The sequence below is a fragment of the Solea senegalensis genome, linkage group LG21, assembly GCF_019176455.1.
Source record: "Solea senegalensis isolate Sse05_10M linkage group LG21, IFAPA_SoseM_1, whole genome shotgun sequence".
Lineage (NCBI taxonomy): Eukaryota > Metazoa > Chordata > Actinopteri > Pleuronectiformes > Soleidae > Solea > Solea senegalensis.
This window is the reverse complement of record NC_058040.1, coordinates 15,563,921-15,585,073: the sequence shown is the minus strand read 5'-3', so window position 1 is coordinate 15,585,073 and position 21,153 is coordinate 15,563,921. Positions and strand designations below refer to the sequence as shown.

General features: G+C 42.7%; 1 protein-coding gene across 1 annotated transcript in view; it reads left to right on the top strand.

Moving 5' to 3' along the window:
- Positions 1-21,153, top strand: part of LOC122758653 (WD repeat-containing protein 7) — a 36,762-nt gene that overhangs the window by 2,743 nt on the left and 12,866 nt on the right. The window contains exons 6-19 of the mRNA XM_044012922.1: positions 58-134; positions 821-940; positions 1,044-1,189; positions 1,297-1,399; positions 1,931-2,093; positions 2,823-2,938; positions 3,053-3,185; positions 4,219-4,439; positions 4,519-4,714; positions 6,891-7,105; positions 11,604-11,837; positions 11,917-12,210; positions 13,094-13,290; positions 17,713-17,810. Coding sequence (XP_043868857.1) covers positions 58-134; positions 821-940; positions 1,044-1,189; positions 1,297-1,399; positions 1,931-2,093; positions 2,823-2,938; positions 3,053-3,185; positions 4,219-4,439; positions 4,519-4,714; positions 6,891-7,105; positions 11,604-11,837; positions 11,917-12,210; positions 13,094-13,290; positions 17,713-17,810 — 2,313 coding nt within the window. The remainder of the gene's footprint in view (positions 1-57; positions 135-820; positions 941-1,043; positions 1,190-1,296; positions 1,400-1,930; positions 2,094-2,822; positions 2,939-3,052; positions 3,186-4,218; positions 4,440-4,518; positions 4,715-6,890; positions 7,106-11,603; positions 11,838-11,916; positions 12,211-13,093; positions 13,291-17,712; positions 17,811-21,153) is intronic.

Genomic DNA, 21,153 nt, shown 5'->3' with positions numbered 1-21,153 from the left:
CACGTGTTGTCATGGTAACTGACTGTTAATTTGCTGTGTGTGTGTGTGTCGGAGCAGAGGACACGGTGGTGGCGGTGTCAGTGACCGGGATTCTGAAGGTGTGGATCATCACAGCTGAGGTCAGCAAGATGCAGGTACACCGCCGTGTGTTTGAGAATCAACGTCGGACGTCAAAATAAAAGCTTACGAAAGACGGCCTTTCTCACACAGTTAACCCATTTCTTTTTTCTCATTTCTGATTTTGAACGATCTCATCTTTACTTAACCACCTTGACCTAATTGCAACTAATTGTGTGTGTGTGTGTGTGTGTGTGATGAATCAATTTTTATTGAAAACAAATCATATTGACTCAAATTAAAAAGTGAAATCATTAATTAATGGTGCAGTGCTACGTCAGGAACTCCTTGTCTCATATTCTTCTTCTTAAAAGTACATTTGAAAGGTGATTAAACCTGATCTATTGTCTTATTTTGGAAGAAATGCCAGGTAGTGGGCTGAGAGCGGAGGTAGAGCGCAGTGCAGGGGGGCGTGGTCTGGTAGTGAAATCTGATAGCGACAGCTCTGGCATTTAAAAAGGGGGGGAGGAGTCTGAGACAATGAGCCTCGCGCTGGTTGGACAAGAGGGTGACGGAGGAGTGGACTCATTGTGACTGCAGTAGCTGATGTTTGACCAGAAGGGGCAGTAGATTCAATAATACTTTACACTAAACTGAAGATTTGCACCTGGATCAGCAAAGAACGTGAACTATATACACCTGAGTTTCATTACACTTTAAATTAAATGAATTATAAATGTGGATGTAATGTTACTCTGTGTAGGACATGGACCCCGTGTTTGAAGAAGAGTCCAAACCCATCTACTGTCAGGGCTGCCAGAGCATTTCCTTCTGCACCTTCACTCAGAGCAGCCTGCTGGTCGTCTGCTCCAAGTACTGGAGGGTAAGCGACGCAGAGCTCCGGAGATCTCACCTCGCGTCTTCACGACTACATGCACATCTCTGTTTCATCTGCTCTGTTTGTTTTCTTTAATTCATTAAATCAGGTGTTTGACGCGGGCGACTACTCGCTGCTCTGCTCGGTGCCCAGTGACACTGACCAGGTCTGGACCGGCGGAGAGTTCATCGCCGCAGACAAAGTCATCATCTGGACCGAGGACGGCTGCAGCTACATCTACAAGCTGCCCGCCAGGTAAACACTGAGCTACACGATCGGTCGATATTCTGTGTTTCACTGGTGATGTGTGAATCGTCATGTCCTGACATGAGTGATTTACTCTGTGTGTGTTTATTCCCCAGTTGTCTTCCTGCTAGTGAACATTTCCGCAGCGATGTTGGGAAAACCAAAGAGGGTTCGATCCCTCCTCTGGTGTACAGCATCGCCAGCCGCTCAGACAAACAGGTCAGTCTCGTCTGTGGCGCTTTGAGCTGAGACTGGAACAGAAGAAGTGAAACACGTGATATCACATGACAGAAACACGTGATATCACATGACAGCAGACTCACCTGACAAACAAGTTCACCTAAAAAAACAATATGTTATTTTTCTTAATAGAAACTGAAGTCTCTGCCACACATAATTCCATAGAGAAAATCAGCGTTTTAAGCTCACAGAGCCACAGCAGCTGCTGGTCCACTGCTGCCTCGTGTGGCCATTTTGTGTCACTGAGGTAAACCTGAATGTTTTTCTTTAAACACAGACGTCACAAAATAACACATTTGAACTCACTGATGGAGGCAGAAGTGGATCAACAACTGCTGTGTGGCTGTGATGTAAAACCACTGATTATCTCTATGGGGTTTGGTGCAGGAGACTGAGCGGTTTATAAACTTTTCTGTTAGTAAAGTTTGTCAAACCATGAACTAAAGTAGAAAACTGTCTTCTTTCTCCCAGTTGTGGACATAATTATTATTGTTATTTTTGTGCCTCCAGCTCTTAATCTGTCCTCCAGTGACTCGGTTCTTCTTCGGCCGTCGGGAGCCGTTTCACAAACTGCTGATTCAGGGAGACTCGTCAGGTCGACTGTCGCTGTGGAGCATCCCAGAATCTTCACCTCTGCAGCCGCCGTCCATCCCTGCTGCTCCTGCTGCTGCTGGTGAGGTCGCCGCTGTCTGTGGTCATGGGATTATTTCTTTTCACCCTCATAATCTGAACATAATAACCTCGTTTTCTTGAGGAAATTCTTTAAAATGAAGTTAAAACAAATTCAAACCTGTACAACGATCTAAAAAACATGTATACAAAGAAAAATATGTGTGGGTAATAAGAGATATTAAGACATTGTTGATGAAATTGTGACACCTAGTGGCCAATATATGTCATGACAAACAAATCTTAGTTTTTCTTAATGATTTTAATGTTGTGAAAAATAACAATATCACGTTTTTAGCTTCAAATCTATTTAAAAGAGTCAAATTTAATTTCTTTTTGACAACCACAAAGTTTCACGTGTTTCAAAAACCAAACTGCAATCAAGTAATTTTCATGATTAATTCATCGGTTAAACTATATTTCTGATTAGTCAAGTAGTTGTTTGATTAAAAGAAAATGTAAAAAATGATGTTGATACACATTTTCTAAACTTATTATATATAATATTTCCATTTGCCCACAGATGTAAAACATATTATAAAGTTTCTAAGAAAAAGAAATGCTTAATTTTATTGTCAGCCAATATCGATTGTTTAAAAAACTCCAAATATTGACTCTAATTCTGCAATTCATGCACAAAAACCTCATTGTTTTCTATCATTAAAGTTGTGATTTCAGTTGTGTTGACTGTGAGTGTGTGTGTGTGTGTGTGTGTGTGTGTGTGTGCGTGCAGAGCTGCCGGCGTCGACCACCGTCAGCCTCCAGGAGGCGTTTGATAAACTCACCCCAGTGTCTGCTGGAATCATCGACCAGCTCAGTGTTCTGCCCGGCAAAGAAGAACCAGTCAAGGTCATTTTTACGTATTTAACCATTTATTTATCACGTTTCTCTCTCTCTCTCTGTTCCACATAAACAAACACTCTGTGTGTGTGTGTGTGTCTGTCCGTGTGTGTGTCCCCACAGGTGACGGCCAGCGTCTACATCCCCTCTCAAGGTCGTCTGGTGTGCGGCAGAGAAGACGGCAGCATCATCCTGGTTCCTGCCACGCAGACCGCCATCGTTCAGCTGCTGCAGGGAGAGCACATGCTCCGCAGAGGTGAGAGACGTTACCTCACTCCTACACCATGACTCGGCACTTTTTTACCTGGTACACACACACACACACACACACACAGTCCACTCACTTAAACTCAAGGAAACTCAAATTATTACTTTTTATAGTGACGGTGCCGTGTGATTGTAGATTATGCCACTAGGGGGTGCTGTACTGTACTGTACTGTATAATAGTGTTTTACTTTTTAACAATGGTGAGCAGTAGTGACACTGTGTGAGTGTTGTAGCCACATCTGCAGCACATGATGTATTTTTATTGCTAAATGAAGAATTTCCAAGAGTTGTCTGGTTTTATTTGTGTTAATTAAAACACATACGTGAAGCTCAGGTAAAATGTCTCCCACGACCCATTTGTGGGCCCTGACCCAGTTTTTGAGAACCACTGCTGTATAGTGCAACAGAATTTTAGCAAAAAATAATTTTTCCTGGGGCTCTGGGGTGTTGTGCACTTCCAGAGTAAATATGAAGAGATTTAAAGGTCGTGGGTTTGAGTCCCACTAAAGTCCAGCTTTGTGGACAAAATGCCAAAGACTTGTCTTCTGTACAAGACCATGGTGTGGTGGTGTGCTGAGCGTTGTGTGTCCTCCTGTCGTGTCCCTCTGTCCTCTCCGAACATTGTGTGTCTTCCTGTCGTGCCTCTCTGTGCCAGGTGTCCTCCTGTCGTGTCCCTCTGCCCTCTCTGGCCTTGTGTCCCCCACTCCTGAGCTGTGTCGTGTGTCCCTCCTCCCTCTGCCCCTCTCTGAGGCCCTCTCTCTGTCCTCTCTGAGCATGTGTGTCCTCCTGTCGTGCCTCTCTGTCCTCTCTGAGCTGCCAGTGTCCTCCTGTGTCCTCTGCCTCTCTGAGCGTCTTGTGTCCCTCTATTGTGTCCCTCTGTCCTCTCTGAGCGATGTGTGTCCTCCTGTCGTGCCTCTCTGTCCTCCTGAGCTTGTCCTCTTGTCGTGCGTCTCTGTCCTCTCTGAGCCTGGTGTGTCCCTCTGTCCTCTCTGAGCGCGGTGTGTCCCTCTGTCCCCTGCAGGCTGGCCGCCTCACCGTACGCTGCGCGGTCACAGGAACAAGGTGACGTGCGTCTTGTATCCGTACCAGATCTCCCCGCGCTACGACCAGCGCTCGCTGGTGTCCGGCGGTGTGGACTTCTCCGTCATCGTCTGGGACATCTTCACCGGCGAGATGAAGCACATCTTCTGTGTGCACGGAGGGGAGATCACTCAGCTCATCATCCCGCCGGAAAACTGCAGCGTGAGTTTCACCCGGTTTGTCTTCAGTGTCACAGCTGACGTCAGAGTGTCTCGTAAACGTCCCGCCGTGTCCTCCTCAGACTCGCGTGCAGCACTGCGTCTGCTCGGTGGCCAGCGATCACTCGGTCGGGCTGCTGAGCCTCAGAGAGAGGAAGTGCATCATGCTGGCGTCGCGCCACCTCTTCCCCATCCAGGTCATCAAGTGGCGTCCGGCCGACGACTACCTGGTGGTGGGATGTTCTGACGGCTCCGTGTACGTGTGGCAGATGGACACAGGTGAGACAAAAGCCTCCTCTCTTTCTTTGGTTGGTGCCGTTACGAACTCTGAACTCTAGTTTGAAAGGTCACAGCAGGAAAATCACAGATGTAAATGAGTAGAAAAGAACTTTATTGTCCACCAACATAAAATCAGGACAGAGTCACACAAACAACACAGTTAAAATAAGAAAACGATTATTCGCCGGCTTTCAGCAGTGCTGTCGCTGAATACACCAATATTGACATTTTAGAATGTTTCCTGTGCTAAATGTTGGAGTTTAACATCATGTTTTTAAAGCCAGTGACGACGTTCTCTGACCAATCGGAGACAGACCGTCTGTCCACGTCACGCTTTAGTATCGCCTCAGTTCACTTTGAGCCAAAAAAACAGGAACCAGGTCAAAAAAGCTGTACTGGATCTGTGTAGTGGGGAAACATGAGGGTCCTCACTATGACTGAAGCACAAACGTGTGTGTGTGTGTGTGTGTGTGTGTGTGGAGACAGAGGAGAAAGAGAGCCGTGGTCTATTACATGTCAAACGCCTGACTTCACACACACCTTCCTTAATTTCACACTTAGCCACCCTGCAATCTCACAGCACTACAGCTTATTCACTCACACACACACACACACACACACACACAGGTATAATGGTGCCACTTCTCCTCTCTGCACTGATGTGCTCCTAATGATGTCTGTGTAAGAAATGCCGCCGCACGGCTTCTCTCTCTCTCTCTCTCTCTCTCTCTCTCTCTCTCTCTCTCTCCTCTCTCTCGCTCTCTCTCTCTCTCTCTCTCTCTCTGTGAAGAACGTCTGCAGTCAGAGAGCCGTCGCTCCGTCTGTGACCTGAATCATATTCCACAGATAATAGATGATGAAGCCCAGCGTCCAGACACTGTGAGCCGGGGATTGTGTCAGAGGAGGGAGAGGGAAAGAGTGGGAGAGAGAGTGGGAGAGAGGGAGAGAGAGTGGGAGAGAGTTTACCAGATGTATATAAAGTGGAGAGTGCAGGGACATGATGAGAGAAGATTGATAGACACACACACAGAGAGCTGAAGCTGGTGTGTGTCTGCTCACACTGTGGAATATAATCACGGCGTTGGTGTTTGTCACGTTTAAGAATCTGCAGAAGCTCTGAGTTATGATGGAACGTTTCACATTTTTCATCCCACGCTGCAGCGAACCATTATTTTCTCAATTAAGTCCAGTGAGTTCTCCTTTGGTCCATAAAATGTCAGAGAACGTTGATCTGTGTTCATAATGATGTCGTCTTTTAGCTTTAATGATTTCTTTGTGCATGTGGAGCAAAGAAACCACCAAATATTCACATTTAAGAAGCTGAAAAATCTGAAAAACACTCAAAATAGTTAGTTATTAAACAAATAATATAATCGTTGCATCTATAGTTTTGTTCCAAAAAAGAGCGTTTAAAGCTGTAGTTTGTGTTTTAAATTAGAGGTTTAAAACACTCAAATCTGTATAATGTTATTTAAATTGTTTGCTTTTCTTCACAAAAACGGCAAAGTCGTACAGAATTAAGAGTCTTATTGACTGCTGAGTTATTTTAACCAACACATCCCTTAAATTTGCCATTTTTGTATGATATTGAGTCGTTTAGAAGAAAGAAGTAGTGATGAAACTGAAATTAATAATGATAATAATAAACACAATATTCCATCACAATATTGATATTTATGATGATATTTTTGCAGAATTTCAAAGTAAAAGTCTTTGTTCTGGTAGAATGATGTATAGTTCACTCAGTTCACGTCAAAACAGACAAAAGTTAAATTAAATCAAATATTAAGTCAATAATAAAACGAACAACATGTAACTTAACTTTGAGTGTAATACATTTATAAATATGATAATTATAAAAGCATCTTCACACCTAATCAATAAACGTAGAAAATAATCCCCGCATTAATCCTGTATGAGTTGTAGCCCTTTAATCTTATTTAAAATTCTTGTTTTCACGTCATAAAAGATGACCAAAATTGATCAAAATGTAAGATTACGTTCGATTTCAGGCCATTGTATCGCAATAATACTTAATACTTAAGACATAAATGTGACATTTTAATAGTTGGATTTACATTTTCACCATTTTCTGATTCTGAATAATGAACTAATTGAAGAGAAACAATCGGCAGAGAAATGGACAATGAGAAAAACCTTTTCTTTGCGTTTGCAGGCGCGCTGGACCGCTGCGTGATGGGTATAACGGCGGTGGAGATCCTGAACGCCTGTGACGAGCTGGCGCCGGCCACCGTGGATGCTCTGAGTCACTCGGCTGTGAACCTGAAGCAGGCGATGACTCGCCGCAGCCTGGCGGCGCTGAAGAACATGGCCCAGCACAAGCTGCAGACGCTCGCCACCAACCTGCTCGCTGCCGACAACGCCGACAAGGTACGCACAACGTTTACTTTACGTTTGTGTCACTTTGTAACTTTGTAAACACCTTCCTCGCCAAAGTGCATGGGTTTCAAGCACAGAACACATAAAATAACACATTTGAACTTAAAGATGGAGGCAACAGTGGATCAACAACTCCTGTGTGCCGTGACGTTAAAATGACTGATTTTCTCTATAGGGTTTGGTGCAGGGGAGAGTGAGCGCTTCACAGAGCGTAGATTTCCCGAAATTCCCGTTTCCTGACGTCTGTGAAGTTTAGTGATGTGTCGTTAGTGAACGTTTCGTTCAAAATGAACTAATCTTTTATATGACTCGGGAGTAGTGAGTCATCTCAGTGAGTGATTCGTTCATTTTCATGCAGTACCGTCATTCGCCACATGATGGCAGGCAGCTGCATAAGCTCAGCAGGAAATGATTAGTTCAGGATTCACTCAACTGAGCGAGCGTCCGTCCTTAGGTCACGTGACAGCTACCGAGTCACTGTCAGAGGGCAGAGAGGATACAGGACACAAGTCACTTTATTGAGGTGTGTATTTGCTTTCCTAGGGTTTCATATGGTTTGAATTGCTTTTGTTTATTATACTTTGTCAGCTGCAAAGAGGGATACAGCGCCAACCGCTGTAAAAATGAACGAAATGAACGAAATGACTCAAAAAAAGATTAGTTCAATTTCCTGTCCGAGAGTAAAAGATCCGAGTCAGTAAGAAGAGTCGAACTTCCCATCACTAGTGAAGTTCAGATGTCTCCTGATCTTCCCTAGTTTTGTTTATCTGTCTCTCCCACACACACGCACACACACACACACACACACACACACACACGAGTTCTGTTGGTCAGATTGCCGCCAAAGTCACAGTCCAATTAAAATACTGCTGGAGACAAACGAAAGGTCAACACTACTGTGTGTGTGTGTGAGTGAGACAGAGTCCACTGGTGTCTCAGAGGGAAGCATGAACTATCTTAAATGTCAAAAAGGTGCAGTGTGTGTTTTTTTCCTCCTCCTCCTCTGAGCTCGACTGTCCAGAGCAGCTCAGGTATAAGTGTGGAAAGTTTTCACAGTGCCGTGTGTGTGTGTGTGTGTGTGTGTGTGTGTGTGTGTGCTGCAGGTGTGTGTGTGCGTGTGTGTGTGCGCAAGGCAGCAAGCGTGTGTGTGTGTGTGTGCGTGTCATGGGACCCCTCTCTGAGAAGCTCTGGTCCATTTGACTTAAAATAGAAACGTAACATTTACAAAATAAACGTCATATTTTGTTGAAGAAGAGCTGAAACTAGTGATCGTGCCGTTCACTCCTCAGGGAAAATGTTTCCTTAGTGTTTTAAATCAAGTGAGAAGTAGAAGCTTGCTTACAAACCAGTGGAGGTGCCCCCTGGTGGACACTCAAAATACACTTTTCAGACACTTCCACATTGTCTTCTTTCCTTAGATCAGGGGGGTGTCAAACATACGGCCCGGGAATCTTTAACAAAATGAATTTGTTAAAATTTCACACTACGATTACAATCTAAACGTAATGTCAAATGCAATATTTTTCACTTCCAGATACCTGTTACTTAATGTTTGTGCCTTTTATAGATCCAGTGTGCTGTGTAAATAGTACATTTAGGCGTGATATTGTTGAAATTGCACTTATATTTCTCAAGAAATGTCATGTTTTGTAAAAAATATCCTTCATTAAATGTAAAACAAAGGAGTTCTTGTTGTTCATAGGTTAATAGGTATATTATTTTACTATTTTTACTGGTCCGGCCCACTATAGGTTAAATTGTGCTGTATGAGTTGGATGACTTATAGTCCCTCCCACTTGTCCCTTGGCCCCCTTTTTTGTCCAGATTAGGGCAACTGTGTCTATTACTGTGTTCAGTTTGTGATATTTCTTGAAAAAGTGCGGTCTCGCAGTGAACTCTGGAAACCAGATTATTGTGGGGGTTTTTTTTGGGTTATATTTGTAGAGTAGCATCTCTGTATTGAGTAATCCCCGCCCACCCGGGGGCGTCCCAGCACAGAAAACAAATACCATGAATAATTTAGCGTCGTTTAGTTCAGCTGCTACACTTTGACTTTTACAGTTTTACAGTGATCCATTTAGCTCGTCGTTCTCCTCCACCACCGCGTAACCTGTGTGTGTGTGTGTGTTGTCTTCCCTTCCGTCCGTCCGTCCTCTGTGTTTTCAGATTTATCGTAGGCGTCTCTCGGGCTCTTCCTGCCATCAGTGTCCGTAATCACCGCTCTTTTCAGAAACACATCAGCGCTGTTCTCCTCTCCTCTGTCGTTTCTCATATCTGCTCAAATTATGGGTCAAAACCACCCACTAGCCCTGATGACTGCGTGTGTGTGTGCGTGTGTGTGTGCGTGTGTGTGTGTGTGTGTGTGTGCGTGTGTGTGTGTGTGTGTGTGTGTGTGTGTATTCTCCCCTGCGGGGTGTAATGGCAGATAATGACCATAAAATGTCAGACCATCAACCCGAGCATTACACGCAGCCAGCTGCAGGTCTCCATCCCTGTGTGTTTACACCTGGTGTGCGTGTTTGTTTGTCTCTCTGTGACTTTGACTCCGTCCTCTGCTTGTTATGCTACATATTTGTGTCCTGATGGAAAATAAAACATGATTTGGGCCATAAATCTAATATTTTACCGTTTCATTAGTTTCTTTTATATAATAATTGAACAAAACGCTTTCAGAGATTAGTCAATTATCAGTTTCAGCTTCACTTTGCTGATTAATTGATCGATCGGTTACTTGATTTATTGTCAACTATAGCGTTTGTGTGATTTCAGCCTCTTATATGTGAACATGTTGTGATTTCTTTGCTCCTCTGTGACAGTGAACTGAATATATTTGGTTTGTTTAACACATTTACATCATTTTATGACATTTAATAGATCAAATAGTGTGTGTGTGTGTGTGTGTGTGTGTGTGTGTGTGTGTGTGTGTGTGTGTGTGTGTGTGTGTGTCTGTGTGTCTGTGTGTCTGTGTGTGTCAGTGTGTGTCAGTGTGTGTGTGTGTATGTGTGTAATATGGCTGTGTGCCTTTAGATGGCAGTGTTGATCCAGCAAAACCGCTTCATCTTTTCTATTAAGGACACAGCGTTGACTTCCATTCATTTAAACAGACTAAACAAAGCCTTACCACTAACCTTAACCATCACCAGTTAACTTTAACCATAACCACAATTCATCAGGACCAGGTTTTAGTCTCTATGAGGGCTGGTCCTGACATGGTCAGTGTTTATGACTGGAAAAAAAAAAGGTCCTAAAGAGGCAACAAATATAAGAACCCTATCTGTGACAGTTCATGCCCAGTGATAATCTTAATCTTTAACCACAATTCAAATTGTACTCTTAATCTGAACCAAAGCCTCAGAAACTGAGGTTCTACCTCATTAGGACCAGGTTTTGGCCCCTCAATAGGACCACTGGTCTTGGATAAAAATCAGTGTGCATGGTATGCCAGGAAAGGTCCTAAAGAGGTGTGACAAAAAGTAGAACACACCCACACACACGCACGCGCCCCCCCCCAGGGAAGACTTTCCTGTCAAAGCTGGGATGCTGTTCCTCTCTCTCTGCTCCAGCTGCAGGTGTATTGTGTCTCTTAGTCAGTCAGGAGTCTCCATGGATCATAGCTCTCTCTCTCGCGCTCTCTATCTCTCTGTCCCTCTCTCTCTCTCTCAGGGTTTATCTTGTTGATCTTTACCGGCCGAAACGTTAAAAACAGTTTCCAGAATCATGAAAGTGCAACTCAACAAAACAACATGTCAATGATCGTTAAGTGTTTCCAGGTCGAGACGGTAACGTTTTCCGTAGTGAAATCAACATCATATTCTTCATACTAGTGTCGCTTGCAGATGTGCAAAATATGTGCAAAAATTATATCTGTAGAAAAAAAAAAACAATAGATGGACACTAGATGGCGCCAAGTGTTCACTAGAGCTGTGTGCTGTGAGTATATCGCAATATGATTTCACAATATCATGATAATATCGCATGTGACTTAAATATCGCGATCATTTCGTATCATGACTTAAATATCGTAATTATATCGTATTATATGTGACTTAAATATCATAATATCGTATCGTGACGTAAATATCATAATATCGTATCGTGACTTAAATATCGTGATAATATCGTATCATGACTTAAATATCGTAAATACGATATGTATCATATGTGACTTAAATATCATAATATATCGTGACTGATAATATCGTATCATGACTTAAATATCGTAACGATATCGTATCATATGTGACTTAAATATATCGTATCGTGACTTAAATATCGTGATAATATCATATCATGACTTAAATATCATAATGATATTGTGTCATATGTGACTTAAATATCGTGATAATTTCGTATCATGACTTAAATGTCGTAATGATATCGTATCATATCTGACTTAAATATCGTAATGATATTGTGTCATATGTGACTTAAATATCGTGATAATATTGTATCATTTTATATCTTTCTCTCTCTCTCTCGTCACGTCCAGGGCAACCTGCCAAAATACTCCCACAATGCCCTGGTGGTGCAGTCGATGAAGACCAACCTGACGGACCCGGACATGCACGTGCTGTTCTTCGACGTGGAAGCCGTGATCATCCAGCTGCTGACGGAGGAAGCCCAGAGACCCAACCCCATGCTGGTGTCTCCAGAGTCGCTGCAGAAGAGTCAGGCCGGGGCCGACAAGGGCGGCTCGTTCCTCGCCAACAAGATCTTCAAACAGGTCACAACCATGAAGACAAAATGGCTGACAAAGATGGGTGAACGTCTGCGTCTAATTTCCATATTTTAAAATCGTTCAGGTGAAGGAGACCATGAAGGAGACCATAAAGGAGCACCTGCTGGACGAGGACGAGGAGGAGGAGGAGGAGATGAGGCGGCGCGAGGAGAAGTCCAAGTCTCTGAGTCTGCTGGAGTACAACCTGACCATGGACACGGCCAAGCTCTTCATGTCCTGCCTGCACGCCTGGGGCCTCAACCAGCAGCTGGACGGCATCTGCCTGGAGCGACTGGGCATGCTCCGACCACACTGTCCCATCTCTTTTGGCCTGATCTCCAGAGGAGGTCACATGTCCCTCATGCTGCCCACCTTCAAGGTACCTGAACTTTTGTTTTAATCGCAATAAAGAAAAACATAATGTCATGAGAACGTTTGAGAGCTGTGAAAACACAGACCAAGGGGCTTAAAAGCAGCTTTAATCCATTAATATGTTCAGAATGAGTGAATGTTTCTTTTTATATGGTATTTAATTTTATGTTATTGACTCTATTTATACCGTTTTTTTGTCGTTCATGTACAATGCCATTTAAAGGTTTATCGATGTAACGGCCTGGCTTGTTAAAATGAGTGACATCTAGTGGTAAGACCGCAAATTGTGTCAAACAAAGTCACAATTTTGCATTTGTGTGGAGGACATACGGTGGCCTTCACAGACCACTAAAGGATGTCTTTGACTTTTATTTGCGTCATAAACGTTTAATTTCTGAATGCGAAACTTCTGGTTTGTCTGCGCGGGCTTCTGTAGAAACATGACGGCACAAGATGGCGGCCTCAGTAAAGCAAGGCCCTTGCTTATAGCAAAGCAATTTTTTAAATTTGAAATGATTATAAGGTTACACACTTTAAATCTACTGGTATATATTTATTATTCTTATTGTTTTTGCTCCGACAGCCACCAGATTCCACTCTACTTGTACAATGACAATAAAAATCTATGTCAAGGTCCAGCATGTAAGAATTAGTGACATCTAGTGGCGAGACTGAAAATTGTGACCAACAGACCTCTCATTTGTTCCACCCTCACTTTCCCGGGGAACTATGGTGGCCCTCACAGACCAGAAAAGGACGTATTTCACTTTTATTTGCGTACTAAATGAACACTCGTACACAGGCTACTGTAGAAACATGGCGACACAAAATGGCCGTCTCTGTAAGTCAGGAAAACCCACACAGAGTAACACACACATTATTTTTCCCAGGAGTCCTTGCTGTACCAGTTGTCCCTGGCGACGGGCCGTAAGCTGACTCTGTCGGACATCGTGGGGAAGGGGACGTACGGCGTGTCCAGGGCCGTCACCACGCAACACCTGCTGTCCGTCATCTCGCTGGCCAACACGCTGATGGGCATGACCAACGCCACGTTCGTCGGGGAGCACATGAAGAAAGCACCGGCCAGGTAACAAACAAACAAACAAACAAACAAACAAACAAACAAACTGTACACAAAAGTATTTTCTCTGTAGTTAGTCCATACTTGAACAGTAGAGGGTGCTGTGTGTGAAAGAATATTAGAAATGTACTTTTATCAAATTTAAATTGGCTTTTGAATCCAAAAACTTTATTCAGGAGTGGCACTTTTTGTTTTTTGTGACATCTCGTGGACATGGGATGAACTGTAATTAAACTAGGGCTTCGTAAATGTGAATATTTACTGGTTTCTCTGCTCCGTAAGACGAAGAAGCGATTAAAACTGAATCATTTTTGGTTTGTGGAAAAAACAAGACTTTTGATGGACTAATTAATGGAGAAAATAACTGACAGACTCATCGATTATGAAAGTAATCGTTAGTTGCAGCCCTAAATTAAACAACATTTAGCATTTACCAGGATTGGCGTGACAAGGTTTGGCATCCACCTCGAGATCAGTGGACTTGTGTTTTCAGAATCGTGCCCGAATAAGAACTAAAAAAGAGATGACAAAGTCATAAAGTCTGCAAACAAAGACCAGATGATGGATAACAAAGAAAAAAAACGATAATCCAGCTCTAGGATTAGATTTCGTGCTGAATCTTTAACGGTGAAATCTGGATTCCGCGAGCGGAGAAACCACAGAAACTGATCCATCATCAGTGATTCACCAGAAAAACAAACTAACAAGCTACAGAAAACACAAAAACCAGGGGCTGAATTCAGAGCAGAGAAACATGGCCGATGTTCATATACACAGTGATTTCAGCAGCAGCTCCAGTTCAACACATGTCAACTGTGTGTGTGTGTGTGTGTGTGTGTGTGTGTGTGGAACTGATTGTTTAGTCTGTCTGAGCTCTCATTGTGAAAGATTTAACACGGAGGTCGAGGTCCTGCTCCTGTAACACCAACACATCATTTCAACATTTCGTCAACCATGCACACAACCACCCAGCAGAGAGACAGAGACGGAGTCTCTGTGTGTGAGAGAGAGAGAGACAGAGTCTCTGTGAGAGAAAGAGAGAGAGAGAGAGAAGGACTGTCATTGCATGGTTCCTGCAGGAAACTGACGTTTGTGCTAACTTGCTCCACTTCCACACCAAACGCCATTGTTTTTAGTTTGCAGGCACACAGCAGTTGTTGATCCACTGCTGCCTCCAGCACCAAGTACAAATGTCTTACTTTGTCACGTCAGTGTTTGAATTTACCTCGGTGACACAAAGTTGCCAAATAAAGCTCCTGTGTCGCTGTGAGCTAAAAATGATGATTTTCTCCATGGGCTTTGGTGCAGGGGAGCGCGAGAGGGTTACACAGTCACAAAAGCTGCATTTTTACAGGTAGAAAAGGCCATCTATTGGTGCATGTCTCCTTATCTATGGCCTACTTCAGTGGTTCTCAAACTTAAGTACCACCAAAGGAAATGTGTGTACAACTGGTGGGACCAATGGAACCATATTTTAGAAAATGGACGACATGCAAGATCTGAAACCTGCGATTGAGACCATTAACTGCTCAGGAAAATGTTAACTGACGTTATAACTAAAACCGGTGGAGTCGCCCCCTAAAGGCCATTCAGGAGAATACAGGCTTAGACACTTCCACGTTAGCTTCACTTTCAGGATTTGGGTGAATGTGTTTGTTAAGAAAACAATAAAACACGGCAGAGTCTCGAGCTGACGTGGCAGCAGCGTGAAAGTAAGCAAACAGAGGAAGTTCTCTCTTTTCTTACTTTCTCCTCCTCTGTGTGTTCACGTCTGAGCTGCTTTTATTAAACCCAAACACTGATCTTCTCTCCAAACCTCAGCTCTGAGAACCAGCCACTGTGAATATTTGAAGGTGTTTGGGCTTTCTTTCTTTCTTTCTTTCTTTCTTTCTTTCTTTTTCACGCACCCACTCTTACATTTATGACAGTGTTGGAAAAAGTTAAAAAAAAATCTCCATCCCTCGGCAACAACAACAAAACTCCAGACTGAGAACTCATTCTCACTCCTGAAAACATGTAGAACTTTCCAAAATAAAACAACCTGGCTTTTATCGATTAATCTGGATCATTATGTGTCAGTTTTGCAGTTTGAGGTTAATCCCCAACAAAATGATATAACTTGAACACATTTGTCTCATTTAAACACCAATTTCATTCATTTTCTAGCTCAGTTTTGCTGTAATCTGAGTCTAAACCAACCAACATTAATAAACTCAGCCGTGAGTTTCAGATTAAATACAGAAGAAGCCTGAAGGTCACGTATAATAATCTGCGCACGTCCTAAATAAACACACATTACATATTAATTCAACTAATTTATCTTTATAAATAGTCTCTTTTTTTTACTGAAAAAGTTTGAGTTTGACTGAAATGGATGGATTTAGATTTTATTTTAGATAAAAAAACACATTTTACACATGTAGATACAGAGAGAGCAGCAGCAGTCAGATACGATCACGAGCTGCATCGACCAATCACACACACTGGATTTATTTAGCCTGATAAAGTCTTATATCTAATATAATTCACATAATGGTGTTCTGGATTCTGAGGATTAAGATTGGATTCAGAAAATATTGTAATCAATTAATCACTCGGTTACTGTGACGAAATATAAAACCAAATATTTTATCAATGATTGCATTTATGAAATCACTTCTTTCCACCCCAACGACGACCTAATTTGCAGTGTATGTATTACCACAAGATGGCAGCAGCAGCAGCCATTTCAGTTTGTAGACTTTGTAGAAGTGACGACCTTTTTAGGAGGCTTCTTGAATGCATCTTGAAGCTTCTCTGCAAAAATGGTGACATTTACCATCTTGTTAACTGCTCAACGCACAGTGAGCCCTGCATTAATCTGACCAGGGTCCCGAGCACGAATGCCCGTGTTGTTTTCCTTCAGATTATTGTTATTATTCGTGTGATTGCGGTCATTTTTGAGGAGCATCAAAACACTTGAAAGTGGTGAAAAGAGCCATGTTGGAATAATGCCCGAACCTGTGTATTGCTCAAGGGCTCTATAGCGCCTCCCCTAAGGGGAAACGTGGATGGAGCAACTCAAAAATAGGTTACCCCAAATTTCACAAAACTTGGTGGGAACGTGTTACAGACGGCCTCAACTCAATAGGATGTCGGCCATTTTGAATTTGGCGTCCATCTTGGCCATTACGCTTCGCACGCCTCGTTTATCGTACCGACATAAAAACTGCGACAATTTGATCTCAACTGAAAGAGCTACGGCGCAGTGCGACACGGAGTTTCTCAAGAGATCGTCCGATGACACGATTGTGACACCAACACAAAATATGAACTCCGGAAATAGACATTTTCTATCACATTTTACAGTTTAAACTTTGTACATTAGTACAAGCGTCTGTCTGTCTGTCACTCACACATCTGGCATATCAACAGTCTCCCGTGGACTCACTGAGGACACACACACACACACACACACACACAGGAGAGATATCGTCGGAAATCCAAAGTGTTTGTTGTTAAAAGTGAAGCTTTTTCATGTCATTCTCTGTGATACTGTGTGTGTTTCTTTGTGTTTTTCAACCACAAAGACTCAGTGTGTGTGTGTGTGGTTGTCGCTGTGTTTCTTTGTGTGTGTTACAGTGAAAGGCTGTGAGAGCAGGTGTGTGTGTGTGTGTGTGTGTGTGTGTGTGTGGGGTGGGGGGGGGGAGGGAGGGTACATGCAGGTGCACATGTTCTTGTGTTCTCTTTCCTGAATGGATCTCACTGCCTCATCTGTGTCACATAAAAGGTGTTTGTGTGTGTGTCTTTTACACCAATACATTGTATGTGTGTGTGTGTGTGTGTGAAATGTCCTCTACATTCCAGGACTTTATCACATTTTTTTCCAGCTTATTTTGCAAAATGATTCCTTTTATCAAACGTCTTTTAATGTGAAAGTTTGAAAGTTCTTCTTCATCTTCACTCCCTGACCTCGTTTTTTTGAATTTTTTTATCCGTTTTACGAGTACTTACTGTAGTACAGCAGCGTGGCCTGGCAAGAGATGCGTTTCCGCGGCAACCGTGATCGATCATGCCATCGATTGTTGTATTGGAAATGTTTGTGTGTGTCTCTGGAAGTCGGAGACGCCTCCAGTCTGTTTCAGTCTCTGCTTTGTGTCCTCAGCCCAAAATTCAATACGCTGGAGCCTGAGAGACACATGTACACACGCGCATGCACGCACACGCGCATACACGCACACACACACACACACACACACACACACACACACAGAAATTCTATCTCCTGGAATAAAAAATGTTTGGGTGAAGACTGAAGAGTGTGTGTCTTTGGATTTTGTGTGTGTGTGTGTGTGAGTGTGAGTGTGTGAGTGTGTGTCCTGGCCCTCCATCTCTCCTCCCTCCCGCCTTTAATATTTCATGCCTCCTCTCTCTGTGATCCTCCTCCAGGCCTCCCAGACCAGGAGGAACCCCGGAGTCTCCTCGCAGGACGCCGGCTGTCCCGCCCCAGCCCTCCTGCCCGGCGCTACAGGCCCAGATCAAACAAGGTAACTACAAAAGGAGGGGCGCTCACTTCACTCTTCCCCAGGGCCTGCAGGCAGGCGGGCGGGTGGGAAGGTTAGTGGTGGTGGTGGTTGGGTGGGGGTTTGATAATGGAGCCCACCGGCAATAAAACCCACAGAGTTATAGAAAACCCCTCACAGCATGACGCTGCTGCTGTTTCCTCGGTCAGCGGCTCTTTACACGACGACTCGTGTCCGACCTGGAGCGGCAACCATTCATCGATTATTGATCAACTGTTTTGTCTTTTTTAAAGAATTAAAAGCAGTCTCTGTAGTTTTTCAGCTTCTTACATGAAGTATTTTCTGGTTTCTTTGCTCCATTTAACATAGAAATCATTCAAGCAATCAGTTTTAGTTTGTGGACAAAAAAATAAGACATTTGAGAACATCATTGTTTCCGGGTTTGAGAAACGCTGAGCGTTATGAAAAATTTAATTAGAATTAGGAATGTTAGTCGTTTAGTAGCCACAGAATGAAGAAAATATTTATTTGGCCAAAGTTTGCCACATTCTATTCAACTGGTTTACCGAGTCGTAAGTGGTGCTGATGAAGGGATGAAGACAAGTGAAGGGATGAAGACAAGTGAAGTGGGCGATACATACTCCGAGAAATAAAGTAAAGGTTCTGAAAAAGAAGTTCAGTCTTTGACAGCAGACAGAAACTTGCTCCAGGTCACTGTCGGCGACATTTTTAACCAGCCGTCACCATCTGCCCATACCACACACACACACACACACACGCACACGCCGCACACACACACACACACACACACACACACAGCGTTTCTTGTGAGGACACTGCATTGACTTCCGTTCATTAGCACAGCCTAAACAAAGCTCAGCTTTAAACTTAAACCTTAGAAGTCCCTCAGAAATGAGCTTCGTGTCTCATTAGGGACCAGGTTTGGGTCTCCATGCGGACCTACTGGACCCGACAAGGTCATTGTTTTTTACCACAGAAAAAAAGTGTCCTAAAGAGGTAACAAATACAAGAACACACCCCCTCGTGTGCCATGGGTGGCACCCTCAGGTGTGGGGGGAGGGGCGTGGGGTTCCCTGCTATTGTCATGCCCTAATGGAGGCCAAGCGTGATAAGCGCATGGACTTATTCATGCCACACGCCTATTCACGCCCATTCAGAGGGAACGCTTGGCCGTGACCTCTGCCTCGCCGGCTACTTCAGCCCGGCGTGTGTCTGTGTGTGTCTGTGTGTGTCTGTGTGTGTGCGTGCAGGAGACCCCGGCTCACTGTCTCCTTTCACATGGAAATAAATGAGGAGGCCCCTCTAATATACTGCAGCACTCGGAGGGAGATAGAGAGCGCAAGCAGGGTCTGTCTGTCTGTCTGTCTGCCTGCACTTCATTTAAAAACACCTACAATTATCTCGCACTTGTTACTTCAGGACGTTAATGCAGGAAGATTTAAATGAAAACATCCTTGTTTTTCCAGTCGTTTTTTATCATCTCGTTGTATACAGTTCCATCAGGAAAAGGGAAAAACAAGTGCAAAATATTTATTGACATTTATGATTTTAGTACATATTTTGTAATGAAAATGACATTTGACATGCAACAATGCTGCTAATTATTATGTATCATACCAAAATATCTGTCAAAATAAGTATAGGTCTCATTTTGTACTTCCCCACCTTCTTCAAAGGGATCATTCTGGTGATTCTTGTTATCTTTTTCTATCCTTAAAATGACTGCAAACATTTCATCTAACAATAACTGAGTGTCATCTGCACACTGGAGTGTCGTATTGATGTGAAACCTCACTGATTCTGTGTTTTTGATGACTGTTAGAATGGATTTGATGAGGGCGTGATGATGATTATGTCACTTTTATGTCCTTTTAATAACAGGTGTGATTCTTTTAACCAGATCGTGTTGAAAAATATCAATATTCTCTTATTATAAAAGAGTTTATATACTAATGCTCAGGTGTATTGAAAATAAAAACTGGACGTTTTTGGATTAAGGAGAACTTCATCAATTTAAATTCATCATTAAATTGAGGTCAAAGACTTCGTTAAACTACTATTAAACAAATGTCATTTTAGCACTGAATTCTGTGGTTAGACATAAACATCAAACTGTCATCTGCATAGAGTGTAATGTTATATTAACGCCTAAAGCTTTTTTTGCAAAAGGTTCCATCTCTAGATTAAAAAGAAGGATAATTTATAATATAAGATGAAGTTTATTCAGTAAAGTCTAATTTGAAATGAACTTTTTTCCCACGTGGATGTTGGAAAACTGCCGTGGACCACTTTTATCTCCTCCGTCAGCCTTTCTCTTGGTTCTCTCTCCTCGTTCTTTTTCTTTGTTCCTTCTCCTCGTTCTTTTTCTTTGTTCTTTCTCTTCGTTGTGTTCTCTGTCGTTCACTCGGTCGTTCTCTGCATGGCTTCAGCTCGCTGCCACAAACACCGCTCTCTTTCTCTCTCTCTCTCTCTCTCTCCCTCTCTCTCTGTGTAAATGTTCACATCTGTCATTCACTACACTTTCTTTCTCTCCGAATTCACCTCCACCTGTTTATGATGTTATACGTAACTGTTTTCCTGTCTGTGTCTTTTCTCTGGTTCTTATGTTTTAAATGACGCCTGTTGCAGAAGAAACACAACATGATGTTCTTCATGTGTATGAAAAGTTGTGCTTTCTGTCTTTTTACTGATAAAATACCTATGATTAAAAGTTTGATCTCCACTGTACGAAGGTTTCAGGTTTACGGCGCTAACAAAAAACCATGAAATTCAATGATATCTGTGTAGTTTTGTTATTTTAATAGAAATTAAATGAAGCTATTTATGAATGCATTTGGTCTTTGTGGTCCCGCCACAGTCTGAAACCTTTGTCTCATGAACCAGGAAATCTCTACTAACTGATTCTATATGAATATGCAGCGTTTGCACTTGAGGGGGAATGATCTTCAGGCTTCTAATTTCTGTTTGTTGTTGTTTGACATTCAGTTGCTCAAGAATGGACTGAAATGGATCAATTATTGTCTTTTTCATTTATAATACCGTCATATACTGTTAGACAAAACTAGATGAGCCAAATTTTTTTACTAATTTTGGAGAGAAACTGGGCGTTAATATAGTCTCTATCCCATTCTTGAGTCTCATGTTTCTGGTCAGACTGTGAATCAGAATCAAACAGAATTCTTGGCCCAGACAAGTCGTCAGACGATAATTGAATCTTTCCAGTATTTTCAGTATTTTTGTGTACTCACTAACAGCTGTGCAGGGAAATTTGCCTTGTGTGAACCTTTAGTAGTAACTTTAATTTTGTGTTTTTTCTGCATTAGAAATCTCTATTTTTCAGTTTTTT